Below are 15,068 nucleotides of genomic sequence, written 5' to 3' on the forward strand. Positions count from 1 at the left end.
GTATTTTAAAAATCATTCATTGTGTATTCATACAGTTTCCAGAGATGAAATCTTAAATGTTCCATTTATGGTTTACTAGGTGGCCAAAGCTGTTTCACATTCGCTGAATAACTGTGTGAATTGCCTTCCTGGGCAGAAGGATGTGGACATGGCTCTCAAGAGCATTGGAGAATCCAGCAAGAAGCTGCTGGTTGATTCAGTAAGTCTTGCAAACTAGGTTCTGGAGTGATTTATGAAAATATAATACACCTTTTTGCTATTAATTTTGATTAATTTAATTGAAAAAAACTATTATGTCTAAGTTTCATACAACCTTGTACTAATGTGTACCACATTATTATTTTAATTTTATTATTTTCTCCACACTTGGCCTTTTTGCTGTACATGCTTCATGCTGCAATTAAGGCTCACCCATAACCATATTTTAGGGGATGGACACCATTAATGGAGTGCAGAGAACAAATAAATACAGGGATATAATCTAAAATTCTATAATTTCAGTATATTGGAAATCTTCCCAAATTAGTTGGCCTTTATTACAAAATAAGAATTTCCTTTTCAACACTCCATGGGAGCCTACATGAATGGGTTAATTGCCTAAATAGCTGAGTAGAGACAGGAAAAAGATAGCGCCCCCAGAAGGAATGTAGTGCAGCTCTTACTTCCTATAGTACCTATTCCTGTCTCTAGCTGAGTAGTTGCAGGTGTGTAGACAGTGTTTTATTAATTTCTCTGTGTAGTGGGCTTACCTTGTTACAGGCTACTTGCAACTCACTCCATTTGGTGTAAGCCAAGACTAGGGGTGGCTCTCTCGGACTGTGTTTGATTTAAGGCACATGTCCAGTGTCGGACTGGGACATGAAGGGCCCACCAGGGGACTGCAATGCTAGGGGCCCACCAGAGGGGGTGTGGCCAACCATCATAGAGGCGAGACCAGACACTAGAGGGGGAGTGGTCAGCCCACGAAGGACAGCTAGCACCGTAGTGTAATCTATAAAGAATGCAGTGTGTATATAAAGAGTACACAGTCTTGACCTGCCCCTTAGATTGGGCAGAACAGTCACCAAAAATAGGGATTGTCCCACTAGACCAGGCTTGGCTAAACTGTGGCACTCCAGGTGTTGTGAAACTATAAGCCCCAGCATGCTTTACCAATATATAGCAGCTTATTGCTGGAAGGGTATGCTGGAACTTGTAGATTCACAACACCTGGAGTGCCACAGGTTAGCCAAGCCTGCACTAGACTCAGAACATTTGACAGACTGTCCTACCTGTTCTTGTCACTTTTACCACCTGTGGCTGCTAGTTTCTTTAGTTGCGGCTTGTCTGGATCCTGGAATGTTGAGGGCCCTATTTGGAAAAAATAATGGGTACATTTAGAAACGCCAACCATCCCCGCCATTAAATCAACAGCACCCACATTTAATAATTAGGCCTCTCTTCAGCCTCAACATTAAAGTAATAGTGCTCACATTTGATAAATAAACCTATTAACCTCCCTCCAAACAGCCCCAGCAATAAATTAATAGCATTTACTTTTAATACATCCATTTCCCACGACCATTCCCAGCATTAAATAATTAATATTCACATTTAATAGATAGCCTTCCTCCCCACACTTAGCCCCACATTCAATTATAGACCCAAACCACCTCAGCATTAAATTAAAGGTCCCATCACCCCCTCCCTATAGTGTTCTGTGTGCAGACCCCCCTCACTATAGTTTAGCATAGGCAGACCCCCCTCACTATAGTTTAGCATAGGCAGCCTCCCCTCACTATAGTTTAGCATAGGCAGCCTCCCCTCACTATAGTTTAGCATAGGCAGCCTCCCCTCACTATAGTTTAGCATAGGCAGCCTCCCCTCACTATAGTTTAGCATAGGCAGCCTCTCCTCACTATAGTTTAGCATAGGCAGCCTCCCCTCACTATAGTTTAGCATAGGCAGCCTCCCCTCACTATAGTTTAGCATAGGCAGCCTCCCCTCACTATAGTTTAGCATAGGCAGCCTCCCCTCACTATAATTTAGGATAGATAGGCAGCCCCCCTCACTATAATTTAGTATAGACAGGCAGCCCCCCTATGCCACACAGTAGTGCCCCCAATGTTACGCCACACGGTTGTGTCCCCAATTCATATCATGCCTGCAATAGTGTCCCCCAATTCACACACATATTGTGTGTGTGTGTATATGTATGTGTATGTATGTATGTATGTATATGTGTATATATGTGTGTGTATATACCAAAATTTAAATAAAGATGTATTACAAGAAGTTACTGAAGCAGAAGGCTTGTCTGGTTGTGATTTTAGTGAGAGATCTCACATCAGGTCTAGAGGAGCAGAATTTACAATAAAGTCCCACATTCAGTTACAGGAAGGCAGTGCTGATGCACAGCGCTGTACATACCATACTACATGCTGGGCTAAATTATCGGCAGTCAGCGGAGACTGGGAGGCGCCTGAATGACCTGATGGTCTTTTTACCTGAAACTGGCAGATCTGTTCAGCGGGGACTCCTCTCTCATACCCTCACAACAAGGGTCATCTGGGCTCAATTATCGGTGGTCAGCGGAGCTGCCGGTCACGTGACTGACAGCTTCGAGACATCAGAGACTGTGGGAGGCGCCTGAAGGTCCTGCAAGCGCAGATCTGTTCAGCGGGGACTCCTCTCTCATCCCCTCACACCAGGGATCATCTTCTTCATTCAGGTAAGTAGCGCTGGCAGTGTATAAGACGCACCCTTTTTTTTAGACCCAAAATTTGGGGGAAAAGGGTGCGTCTTATACATGGGGAAATATAAACGACACAAAAAGAGAAGCGCCATGTCTGGCGCTTCTCTTTTTGTCGTTTCTATCTAGGTGTTACATCTGCAATTTGATGTTGTAGAGGAGCAGCCTACTGTATGTGATATATTAATTATTAATCACGTTGTCACGTGGTATCTCTGATTGTTCACTAAGCGCCTGTTTGTCTTTTTCACTTTTATTTTTATATATATATATATGTTATAGTTATAGTGATGGCACACAAAAAACTGAACAAGTTGTTAAAGTCTATTTACCCATATGTTGATTGCTGCAGCCTCTCTGCTCCTTCTTCCTTCAGCGGCGGCTGGAACATCAGCTGACAGGGGGAGGGGGCGGGGTCACATGATCACAGCTGTGATCGCATTTGAAAAATGACTGGCTGTCAATGACAGCCAGTCATCTGCAGCAGCGGGGACATCGGAGAGGACTGCGGGCCCCCTGGTGAGGACAACAGGCCTCCAGGTGAGTTTCTCCTACTACTAAAAGGGGGTGTGGCTGTAAGGTAGCCGGGCCTACCGGTAGCCTGGTGGGCCAGTCCAACGCTGCACATGTCCCTTCTAGAGTCATAAGGAGCCCAAATGGAGCAGAAATACAGCAAACGATAATAGCCTACTATAGTGACATTTGTACTGAAAGCACCATTACTGTATCCCACTAGGAGCAAAGCTGAGGACTGTCAGCATAATGGAGCCTGAGTCCACTCCCAAAAAGCATTTTCAGTACTCTTTCTGAGCCTGTGGAAATGAAGAAAAATATCAAACTTTAGTTGTGGGAAATGGCCCTGGATGCGAGACTGATTGGGGCACAGATGTCTGTCTCTGCTCATCGGTCTCTCTGGCCTAAGTCCTTGGAGACCAATATAGAGTGTAAAAAGGCTCTTGAAACAGTTCCTTTTTCTGGGGTGTTTGGGCCTCGGCTTGACACCATTATCAGTCAGGCAAGGTGGTAACCTTTCTTCCTGTTAATGCTCCAAAGCCCAAGATGTCCAGGTTCTAATCCTTTCGATCTTCAGGCAGATCTCGGGGTCAATACTCCACAAGTCAGCACTCCAAAGGGCAGTTGTCCATCCCCAGAGGTTGTTTACAGTATGGACATCAGGCCTGGTCTGCTCAATGGCCAGCTGCTAAGTCACAGACATGCAGTCCGTGTGACAGACATTCTGCCCCTCGAGAGTCTGCTGTGGTGGGAGTCGGTCTTTTATTTAGGGCTCGGATTCCTAAGTATGGTAATTATGGAATAGGGTTACATGATTGTTCTCCTTGGGTATCCTTCCAGACAGTTTTTTTTCCACAGGCTCCCTGCATGACAGACAAAGTTACTGGCTCTGCGAGAGGCTATCCACTCCCGAAATTCTTCTGCAGTAGTTATTCCGGTGCAGGAATCTCAAAAAGGCTTGGGGTTTCATTCCAACCTGTTTCATGTTCCAAAACCTGACTGTTCCTTGAGGCCGATTTTAAATCTAAAACACCCAGGTCAGAGTGCCCAGATTCAAAATGGAGTCCTGGCAGTTGGCGATTCATAGCATGGCACCAGGGGAGTTCATGGTGGCTCTAGACATCAAGGATGCATATCTGCTCACATCTGGGAGGGTCATCGTCCCTCCTCAGGTTTGTGCTTCAGTCTGATCAATGCCAGTTCCAGGCATCTTTGATCTGGCCACAGCTCCACGGGCCTTCACCAAAATCATAGCGCTGTTGCAGTCGAAGTCTACAACGATCTCCCCTTACCTGGGTGATCTTCTAAAGGCGGGGTCCCCTGCGGTCTCTCCATCCGGAGGTATTTTGCGAGTTTGACAGGTGGGATCAACCGGACGTCGACATAATAGAGTGTTTGTTGAATCACAAGGCCCAGCTCTTCTGCTCCCGGCAAGAGCTGATCTGGATGTCTCAGTAGGTGTGATGACTGTTCCTTGGCGGTTCTGCTTAGTTTACCTATTCCCATGCTTCCGAGGGTCTTAAAAAAGAAAAAAAGTGAAAAGAGAGGGTGTTCCAGTCATTCTAGTGGTGTCTGATTGGCCTCCATGGCGGGGGATCGGTCGTGGAATCTGCCACTCCGACCAGACCAGTTACGTCAAGGACCGTTTTATTATAATCTGGCTTTAACGCCGTGGCTGTTGAAACCATGACCCTTCGAGCTAATCTTCAGACACTGAAACGGGGTTCAGCCAAAATATATCAGTGTCTGGAGGACATATATTGCCTTGTGTGAAAGGAAGGGGTAATCAACCTCATCTTTTCCATTGTCCAGGTTGCTTATGTTCTTGCAAGATCGCCTGGACTCTGGTTTGCGCCTTAGTTCACTTAAGGGTCGGTGTGCAAATGTTCTTTCAGGGGGTGCTTCATATGCAGCCTCCATATGTTCCTCTGTTAGTGCCTTGGGATTTAAACTTAGTGTTAAATACTTTGCAGCATTCCCCATTTGAACCCATGGATGAACACAGTGGATTTAAAGTTTGTGACTTGGAAAACTGTCTTCCTCTTGGCCTTTTCTTCCGCTAGTATAGTTTCCGATCTTGCAGCTTTATCCTGGAAGTTTTCTCTTTTTTATGAGGATTGGGTGGTTCTTTGAACCAAGCCTTCCTTTCTTCCCTCCTAAATTTGTGTCAAGATTTCACATAAATCAGAAAATGGTTATCTCTGCCTTGTCTAAATGTTACCTTCTGTTCTTTAGATGTAGTCCATGGTTTGCATACTTAAGTGCGTAGGACTCACGATGTGCGCAAAATTTTTGGTCCTCTTTGATGCACACAAGAGAGGCTAGCCAGCCTCTATGTTGACTATTGCTTGGTAGATTAGGGCTTATGGTGGGGCTGGGCAACCTGTTCCTGATGATCTTAGGACTCATTCCATGAGGTCGGGCAGCACGGCATATGACCTCAACTGAGCAGCTGTGTTAAGCGACCACTTGGTCTTCCGTTCATATGAGGTGAGAAAAGTGCTTTGTGTCGTTTCTTGTGAGCGTTCCCATCCGTGATGGTGGGTTTGGAACAACCCTGTTGTTTCCCAATTGGACGTGAGAGAAAATAGCAGAGAGTTCGTTTATCTTAGTTCATTGGGGGACACCGGGTGCCCACCCTTGACGCTCTGGTTTCTCTTTTTGTGTGACATGTTGTGTTTTTGTTCGAGAGGATGTTGTTGTATTCCTTTTTTTTCCATTGTTTTTTTCTCTATGTCCTTTTCTGTGGGACTTGGTTAAACGTAAACTGAAGCCTAAACGGAAAGGATGGTTTAGAGGGGTGGAGATGGGACTAGTTAACAAAATTCTTAAAGTGCCCAATGTTTATTTTTCTACTCTATGCCCCAATGGACTAAGAGAATTGGATTTTATAAAAATCCTGTAATCATCTGTTAATTTTTGTTTCTTTTTTTTCCCAAGAGAATTTGTCCTCCTATCAAATCTATATTGTCTCTTTCGGATCTCAGCATTGTATTAGATGCACTTATGTCTGATCTTTTTGAATGTTTATAAGAGGTATCTCTCAGATGGCTTACACAAGGTTGTATTTCTTGTGACAATTACCTTTGCTCATATAATTGGGAATTACATACATTGGGGTGCAAAGGACTTGTTATTGAACATCTGTACAGACAATGTGGTATTGAGAACTATCTCCGACTTTTCACCCAAAGTAGTCTCCACCTTCCATATCAATCAAAAAATTATACTTCAAACTTTCTGTCTACAACCAACTACTGAAAAGGAGAAAAGGCAACATGTATTGGACCCAATCAGGACAATCTCTGTCTAGCTCGCCAGATCAAAATAATTCGGGAAGATGGATCTTGAAAGGAGTGCAGGAGAGGTGGGAAAAATTAAGTGCAATATTAAAAACAAAAGACATTTTGTATCAAAAGGGTTAGGAAAAGCACAAAGAAAAGGAATCCAGTGTGGTATCCAAAAACTGTAGCAAGTATTGTGAAAGCAAAAAAGATGGCCTTTAGGAAATATAAGCAGACTCAGAATAATGAAGACAAAGAGGTGTATCTTGTTAGACAGAAGGAGACTAAGAAGGTAATCAGATGTGCAAAGGCACACACTGAAGAAAAAATGGTCCAGTCAGTAGGTAAAGGGGGCAAAATGTTTTTTAGGTATATAAGTGAAAGGAGAAAAACAAAAGGAGGAATAATAAGACTAAAGACAGAGCATGAGAGTCTTGTTGAGGGAGACAAGGTGATAGAGCATCTTAATTTATTTTTGCACACTGTTCACTACATAAAGTGAGGGAAAGGGTTAAGTTGCAAGTATATTAATAAAAATGAGGTAGATACACTGCTCTTAAAGCTGAAAGTGGATAAATCAATGGGGCCCGGTGGGATACATCCAAGGATACTAAAAGAGCTTAAAAAGGTGCTGGTAACACCATTAACAGAATTATTAAAACAGTCAGAATTATTAAAACAGTCACTAGCTACAGGAGTAATTCCAGAGGACTGGAAAAGAGTGAATGTAGTCCCACTGCACAAAAGTAGAAGCAAGGAAGAGGCAAACAACTCCTGACCAGTGAGCCTTACATCAGTAGTAGGAAATTGACGTGAACACTCTTAACAGAGTTGAAGAATATCTAAAATCCAGTAATTTACAGGGTTCTAAACAGCATAGCTTTACTGGGGGAGATCATGTCAAACAAATCTTATTGACTTTTTTGACTGGATGACTAAAGTAATATATGAAGATGTAGCTTATCTAGGTTTTTGTAAGCATTTTGACATTCTCTCATATCTCAGACTGTTAAACTCGAAAGCTTGAGATTGGATTCTAAGATGATTGAATGGATAAGATCTTGGTTGCAGAACAGAAAACAGATCATTGTAGTAAGTGGAGTGCATTTACAGGAGGTAAAGGTTACAGATGAATTACTCCAAGGATCTGTACTTGCACCAGTGCTTTTTAATATGTTTATAGGGTAACATTACAAATGGTATTGAAGGGAAAGTATGCCTTTTTGCAGATGACACAAAGATATGCAACAGGGTAGACACACCAGGAGGGGTAAAACAAATGACTGAAGATCTAGGTTAAATAGAGAAATGGTCAAGAGTGACAATTATAGTTTAATGCCTAAAAAATGCACAATCATGCACTTGGGTCTCAAAAACCCAAAGGCTAAATATAGTATTAGTGGCACTATAATGGAAACTACTGAGAAGGAAAGGGATCTAGGAGTCACTATTTCAGGTGATTTAAATGCAGGTAAGCAATGTAACTAAGCAACCAGAAAGGCAAGTCAGATGCTTTCTTGCATAAGAAGACGAATCTGTAGCAGAAAGGAGGAAGTAATAATGTCACTGTATAGGTAATTGGTACAGTCTCATCTAGAATACTGTGTTTAATTATGGAGTCCATATCCCCAGAAGGATATAAATACATTAGAAACAGTACAAAGAATGGCAGCTAAAATGGTGCATGGTCTGCAGCACAAAACTTACCCTGAAAGACTAAAAGATCTTAATATGTATAGTTTGAAGCAAAGAAGGGAAAGGGAGGACATGATAGAAACTTTAAAATATATGAAGGGTTTTTACAATGTACAGGGGGGGAAACATTAGAACACGAGGACATGCACTGAAACTGTAGGGAAGTAGGTTCAGAGGAAATTTGTGGAAAAATTACTTTGCAGAAATGGTAGTGGATAAGTGGAAGCGCTACAGAATTTTGCTGGCGCTATATAAATAAATGTTGATGACAGCCTCCCATCAGAGGCGGTAGAAGCTAATACAGTAGAGCAATTTAAACATGTTTGGGATAGACAAAAGGATATCCTTACAAATAATTAAAGATCAAATAGGATTTGAGGTTACCATGGGTTAAAAAATCGCCAGACTAGATCTGCCAAGTGGTTCTTATTTGCTGTCAAATTCTCTGTTTCTATAAATCCGCTATTTGTCATTTCCATAGAACATTTTCAAAGACATGTCCCATCCAAACAAATCTTTGCAAGATTGATAAGAGTGGTCATTGTACAGGCTTATAAGAGGAACAGATGTACGGTGCTAGAAATTCTTAAAGCACACACTACGAGGGCAACAGCAGCTTCATGGGCATGTAGGACTTAGCCTGGATGTGACATCTTCTAGCGAGGCTCTGTTTAGAAGAACAATTCTTCAAGCAATTACTCAATAAAAATTTTATTATACATTAGAAGTGCTGATTTATTTCCTTGTAGCCCACCATTTTTTCACACATTACTTGGGTATATCCCATGTAGGCTGCCATGGAGTGTTGAAACGAAATAAGCGATTTATATTTACTGTTAATTTCCTTGAATAACTCCATAGCCTAATATTTACACTCCTATTGTAAGTTTGATTTTTAGTGACATTAGAGACTGCTTTGGGAGTTTCTGAAAGACACCAGAGGAAGTGGGAATTACACTTTATACCTTCTAGGTTTTTATTTCTTTACAGGCCAGATTAGCAATATTAACCTATTTATGTAGACTGTCATGGAATATTTCATGAAAATGGAATTAATGGTAAATATAATTTGTTTATTTAGCTTTTTGAATGTTTGAATACTCTACAAAGTAACGTACTGCAGATAGAACCGAGACGTAACAGACCAGGTAGATAATGTTATCTTGGCTGCTGCTTGGTGCTAATTTTACACCCAAAGAATGCTGTAAAGCAGGTACTGCATGGAGAGAACCTTTTCTTCACAATACATGCTCTTATTCTTTTCCTTTTAAAATGACAATAATGTGTTTGAACTGTCTATATAGCTTCCTCCAAGCACAAAGTCTTTTCAAGAGGCACAGAGTGGACTGAACCAGGCAGCGGAGGATCTGAACCAGTCAGCTGGAGATGTGGTTCATGCTTCCCGGGGGCAAAGCGGGGAGCTGGCCGCTGCATCTGGTAAATTCAGTGATGATTTTGATGAGTTCCTTGATGCTGGAATTGAAATGGCTGGACAAACACAGGTTAGCATTGTTGAATTTTGATGTAAATTTTCTGTGAAAACAGTTATAAATTCCTTTAATGTGCAGTACCCTGTGAACTCTTCCTGGCCTAACAGGGTCTAGTAGAAGCTTCATTCATTTATTTATTTATTTATTTTTATGATTCTTAATACACTATATAATTAAGGAATAAAGAGGCAATGGCGAGTCGGTGAATTCTAATAATTCAAGATGTTGCTGCAAATTATGCCTATTGTGAGTTTGTAAGACACCCCAAGACTTAAACAAAGTGATTTTATAAAGCAATAGTAATGGCAAAAAGGAGCTGCTACTCAACCCAGCTAAAGCGCTGCTGAGGTACTTTGAAATATCACAAGTCAGTGTTTCCTCATACTCCTGGTCTCTGTATAATAGAGTAGAGTGGCCACTGCACCTGTACTGCAGAATGCAGCTAGAACTGTAGTATGGAAGTAATGTTCAGAAAGTGCAGGATGTCAAATCCAAGGTAGTAATATCTATTTTGTACGTTTTGGTGGAGATCAGTTTGAAATGTTGCTGCTCAGATCAAGCTGTATTTTCTCAAAAATCGTAGAAACAAGCATGTGATATGGAGGTACCTATTTTTTGGCAGCCTTGGTACCAGCTGCCTATGATATTAATTACATTCAATGTGATCAGCTGGTCTATTAACATGTGAATTTTATTTGTGATTGTTGTATGCCCAATAAATTGTTTTATTTGTACACACGCAGTATCATACTTTCTATAGAGACGGATCATATCTGCACTCAGCGCTGTTTTTGTCCATTTGTTTCCATTTATTTGAGACCCCACAGGTCTTACAGCTGCGGGTGCCGATCTGTTTCGTCTCTTTGACAGAGACATCCACGTGGTATTTGCAGATCTGTTTAATTGCGCCAGGATTGTTTGGAGTTTTTTGTTCTTGTTTTGAAATGTCATCCATAATGAAATAGTGACATTCATCATGGCAGAATGATTTTACCAATTGTATATCTTGGCTATGACATCTCAGCCATGAAAATTATTGCTTTACACATTAAGCAGATGCCTTCAGTACAAACATTTTTTTCACAATAACTTATTTATCAGCCTGTTACTTTACTACCTAAATGTGTTAAATACATAAATGTGCATACCTCTGCGAATACATCTAATATATAGTAATTGGCTGTTAACGAAAATACTAAAAAACTATGGGCTGTTAATGACAGGCTTATGAAAGTTCTATGATTTTTAGACTTTGTATTAAGGAGAGCATTATATCTTTGTTTATTTAAACCCCTGTTTAATGTTTTGGTGATCCCGTCCCTTTAATTGTTTGACCTGGAATTATAGATAAATTGGTAAGGGGATAAGACCTGAGTTTTGAATAATACATGATCGGCTCACAATGAGATACCAGACACAGGACTTTCATGGTTCAAGAATTTGATACCAAAACCTACGTGTCCAATTTGTGAGTTTGACTGTATGAGAAAAAAGACAGTGCAGTGATCACACAGCAAGTTATGATGTTAATCAGCAGTTGTCTGAAATGGTATAAGGATCTTCTCCAAGTCATGATGTGTCTCCTGTGAGTTTCAAATCCTTTTCTAGACGCACCTTATCTACTGTTTTTGTTACCTTTTTACAGAGTAAAGACGACCAGATGCAAGTTATAGGGAACCTCAAGACAATCTCCATGGCCTCAAGCAAACTGCTTCTGGCTGCAAAATCTCTATCTGTAGATTCCGGAGCGCCAAGTGCCAAGAATCTTCTGGCAGCAGCTGCAAGGTGGGAGACTGCAGTCATCTTCAGTGGGGATCCTTTGCTCTGTTACTCTGTTCTTATTTCTTGAATATGTTCAGTGTGTTTCCTGCAGAAGTTCTCCTAGATGATGATTTGCACATGCCCTTGCACTATTGCACACTCTTCACTCTCCTCCTCCTCCCTATCTCTCTCTCTCTTCCCTCGCTCCTTCTCCCTCTCTTTCTCTCTTCCCGCCCTCTTCTCCTTCTTTCTCTCTTCTCTCCCTAATTGCCTGCCCTCTCTCTTGCGCGCGCTCTTATTCCCCTCTGATCCCACTACTTCAATCCGCCATGACATCCTTAACAATGGGTCAGTCCCACCTAGCCTTGGGTAGAGACAGTAAGTAAAATAGGCCTCCAGGTAGTATATAGTGCAGCTCATCATCTTCCCTGGCATGTTTTCCTTTCTGTAGCGAAGGATAGACAGGATAAGGAAGTAAATTTCTTGCTGCCGGTGTAAGCCGCTAGTTATTTCTGCATGTGGTAGATGATCCAAATTCAACAGCTGAATTTGGGGCACAAGCACACTCCTGTGCTTTGCACATTCTCACGTTGCATCCTTGTTAAAGGACGCCAGCATGGAGGACGACCTGGCATAGGTAAGGGCCTTGGAACTGATGGTATACTGCTGCCCCCCGCACCCATGTACCTTTGGAATTTTCTGGAAGGGAGCGAAACACTCCAGATATATGTTGTCAGCAGCGTGGAGCCCAAGTCCACCCCGAACAGCTGAAGAGCACCTGTCCTAGGTAAGTCCCTAAGTTAAGGTTGCTTTGTTTTTTGATCATTAGTTAGCTATTCAGTAAGGGAAGGAAGGGAAGAAAGATGATAAGGTGGGGCAATGGGACTGTGGAGCCTTCAACAACATCATGAAGGGGTCTTTTCTGGAACATGTAATAATCAACCTGTCGAAAGCCAGAGAAATAAAAAAGGATCCTAGACTACTTAATCCGTATAGTGTGGAGATTGCTCTCAAGCACGTTTGTGAATGAAAAACCAACGTCTGCTGCAGTCCACAAAACCCCTGTTTAAGGATCATAGTAAGAAGAATTGAGTGCACCAGGGAGTAAAGACTTGATTGATTGGGAATGGGTGGAGCACCAGTCTGCCCAAAAAAGATTAAAATGTATGCTTTTAGAGGTGATGAAGCACAGAAATGGAGCTCTGTTCCAACGGTAGATGCAGCAATGTCAGGATTCCATATTATACAGAAATCTGGAAATATTCTATTCAGGATCAGTGGGTTCTGTACATTGTCAGGACAGGATACAAAATAAAATGTCCTCATGTTCCCAGAAGGAATTTCTTTGTAAAATCCATAGCCCCATCATTTCTGGTGCAATTGCACATGAGTCTAAAAATATTCCAGGAAGTCCGAGTTAATCTTGTTTTCTACTAGCGCAGAGGGATGTGCAGGCTTTTATTCCAAACTCTTTCTGGTCAAAATATCTGTAGGAGGTTTCCAAACTGTATTAGATTTAAAATGATTCCACTGATTTGTGTTGGCAAAGCACTTCCATTTCCATTCTTTCAGCCATAGGCAAAGGGAATTCTGACTGACATCCATAAATCTTCATGATGCTTACATTCATGTGCCTGTTGCAGTTTATCTTCAGTGTTTTCTTAGGTTCTTTTTTCTAGGTAATCACTACCAATTCACCTCTTTCCATTTGTCTGGCAACACCCCCAGTGTCATTCACCAAGGTATTTAGTACGCTTGTATGCAAAGTGAGGAAGCAGAGAATCACACTCTGGCCTTATTTAGACAACAATCTAGAGATGGTGAAGTGAGAGCATACTGTCAGTCAGGACAGCTCAAGTAATGTATTTTCTGTAGACACATGGCTGGATCATTGATGAGGCAAATGGTTATCTTGTGTTGGCACAAAAAAAATAAAAATATTTGGAGTTCAAATAGATGCTGTGAGAAATAATGTGTGTCTGTGAAGAGAAATATGCATCAGGATCCAGTCCTTCGCTGCTTCATTACAGTATCAAAAACAGATTCCAATAAGAGTGGGCCTCCGCCTTCTACATTGTTCTCCCCAGCACCCATTTCTCGGGTGTTCCACCCGGCTGTTTTTACTCACCTTCCGGCTCTTGGAGCCCAACAGAGTCCTTATTATAATAGAATAACCGTTGTTTCTCCTGTTTTACCAGGCTCTATGTGTGCACTACAGCCATCAGTGTGTGTTAGACCAGTCCTGGCAGGTGTGGGCAATAACCTCCAACATTTTTCAATATTATTGCAAAGTATTACACTGCCCTCACCCGGCTATTATGTAATGCCATCCGGGTGGCAACATTTTCTGGGACAAGCACTGCTCTTAGGAGTGTATTCCATACCTTATAGCTAAACTCCCATGTGCAAGGTAGCACATGTGAAACCTTCAGTTATATTTCCTCAGTGGGATGGCAAACAACCCTCTCTGGATAAAATCATCTGATTTAACAAGGACCACCAGGGTCCCTCAGCTGTGGCAGGATAAAAAATTAAAGGAACTAGGAGTGTCTGTCTCCAAGAACCACAAAGGGCAATACTCAGGACAGGCTCCTGTGCCACAGGCTGGAGCACTCATCTCCTGGCAAAAGCGACACAAGATACTTATTCACAGAGAGTAAGGTGGTTGGTCACAGAGAAAGGAGACTACATGTAAATGTCCAAGAAACGAGGGCAGTCTGGAAGACCATTCAGTCTTTTCAGCTTGCAGAATGTAGGCAAGGCAAGAATTTCAGGATACTCTAAAACGGCAGTATGGTAAACCTTCAAGGAGGACTAGGAGCAATACAACGATGAAAGAAATAATAAAATTCAGGGCAGAGGTCCCTCTCAGCACTCCATGTTGCAGACAAATATCATAGTGCATTATCGCAGCTCTCAAAGAGAGTGGACCCAGTGTCCGGAAATATTTGAATTATTGACCAGATCGGCTTTCATATCAACATAATGATGACCGATCAAAACACCAAGATAGTCAGGTTTTTCTTTTGCCACAAAGTTACAGGAAAAGAGGGATAAGACACCCTGTCAATTTCTTGGACCTTTCATCTAGGGTATGCCTTCCTTCCATTTTCCTTGTTGCTCGTACTCTGTTAAAGTTCAAAAAAGGGGAGGGCAGAATTCATAGCATTCTATTCTGGTGATGGCACTTAATGTTCACAGCAGCCTGGGAGAAGCTTCTGGAACATTCTTGGCCTTTACCTCTTCGACTAGATCTTCTACACCAAGGATACATTCTTCACCCAAATCTAGAGGGGCTAGCTTTGGTGACATGGGAGGTGTGGTGCTTACATAAGATGTGGTGCTTGCATAAGCTTTGGCCAATATTTCATGTGTTTTTGACTTGGCAAAGGTCTTACTCCATTAACCTTGAATGTACAAGTCTGCACTTTTGGACAATTAGATTGGCATCTGAAGACTTTATCATGATTTTTCAAGCAGTGAAGAGGCTATGTCCCCTTATCAAATCCTTTGTGGCATCCTGGTATCTCAAATTTTAGAACTGCAGGCTTTATGGTGCAAAGATCTGTTTTTTTAATGTCTTTACAAACAAGG

At 41.8% G+C, this 15,068-nt stretch overlaps 1 protein-coding gene across 4 annotated transcripts in view; it reads left to right on the forward strand.

The window, feature by feature from the left end:
• The window catches only part of TLN2 (talin 2), a 198,991-nt gene that overhangs the window by 125,152 nt on the left and 58,771 nt on the right, over positions 1-15,068 (forward strand). For all 4 annotated transcript variants that reach the window (XM_075208360.1, XM_075208364.1, XM_075208361.1 and 1 more), the window contains exons 29-31: positions 80-199; positions 9,528-9,725; positions 11,359-11,498. In XM_075208360.1, the coding sequence (XP_075064461.1) occupies positions 80-199; positions 9,528-9,725; positions 11,359-11,498 (458 nt within the window). The remainder of the gene's footprint in view (positions 1-79; positions 200-9,527; positions 9,726-11,358; positions 11,499-15,068) is intronic.

This window comes from Mixophyes fleayi, chromosome 4 (genome assembly GCF_038048845.1).
Source record: "Mixophyes fleayi isolate aMixFle1 chromosome 4, aMixFle1.hap1, whole genome shotgun sequence".
NCBI lineage: Eukaryota > Metazoa > Chordata > Amphibia > Anura > Limnodynastidae > Mixophyes > Mixophyes fleayi.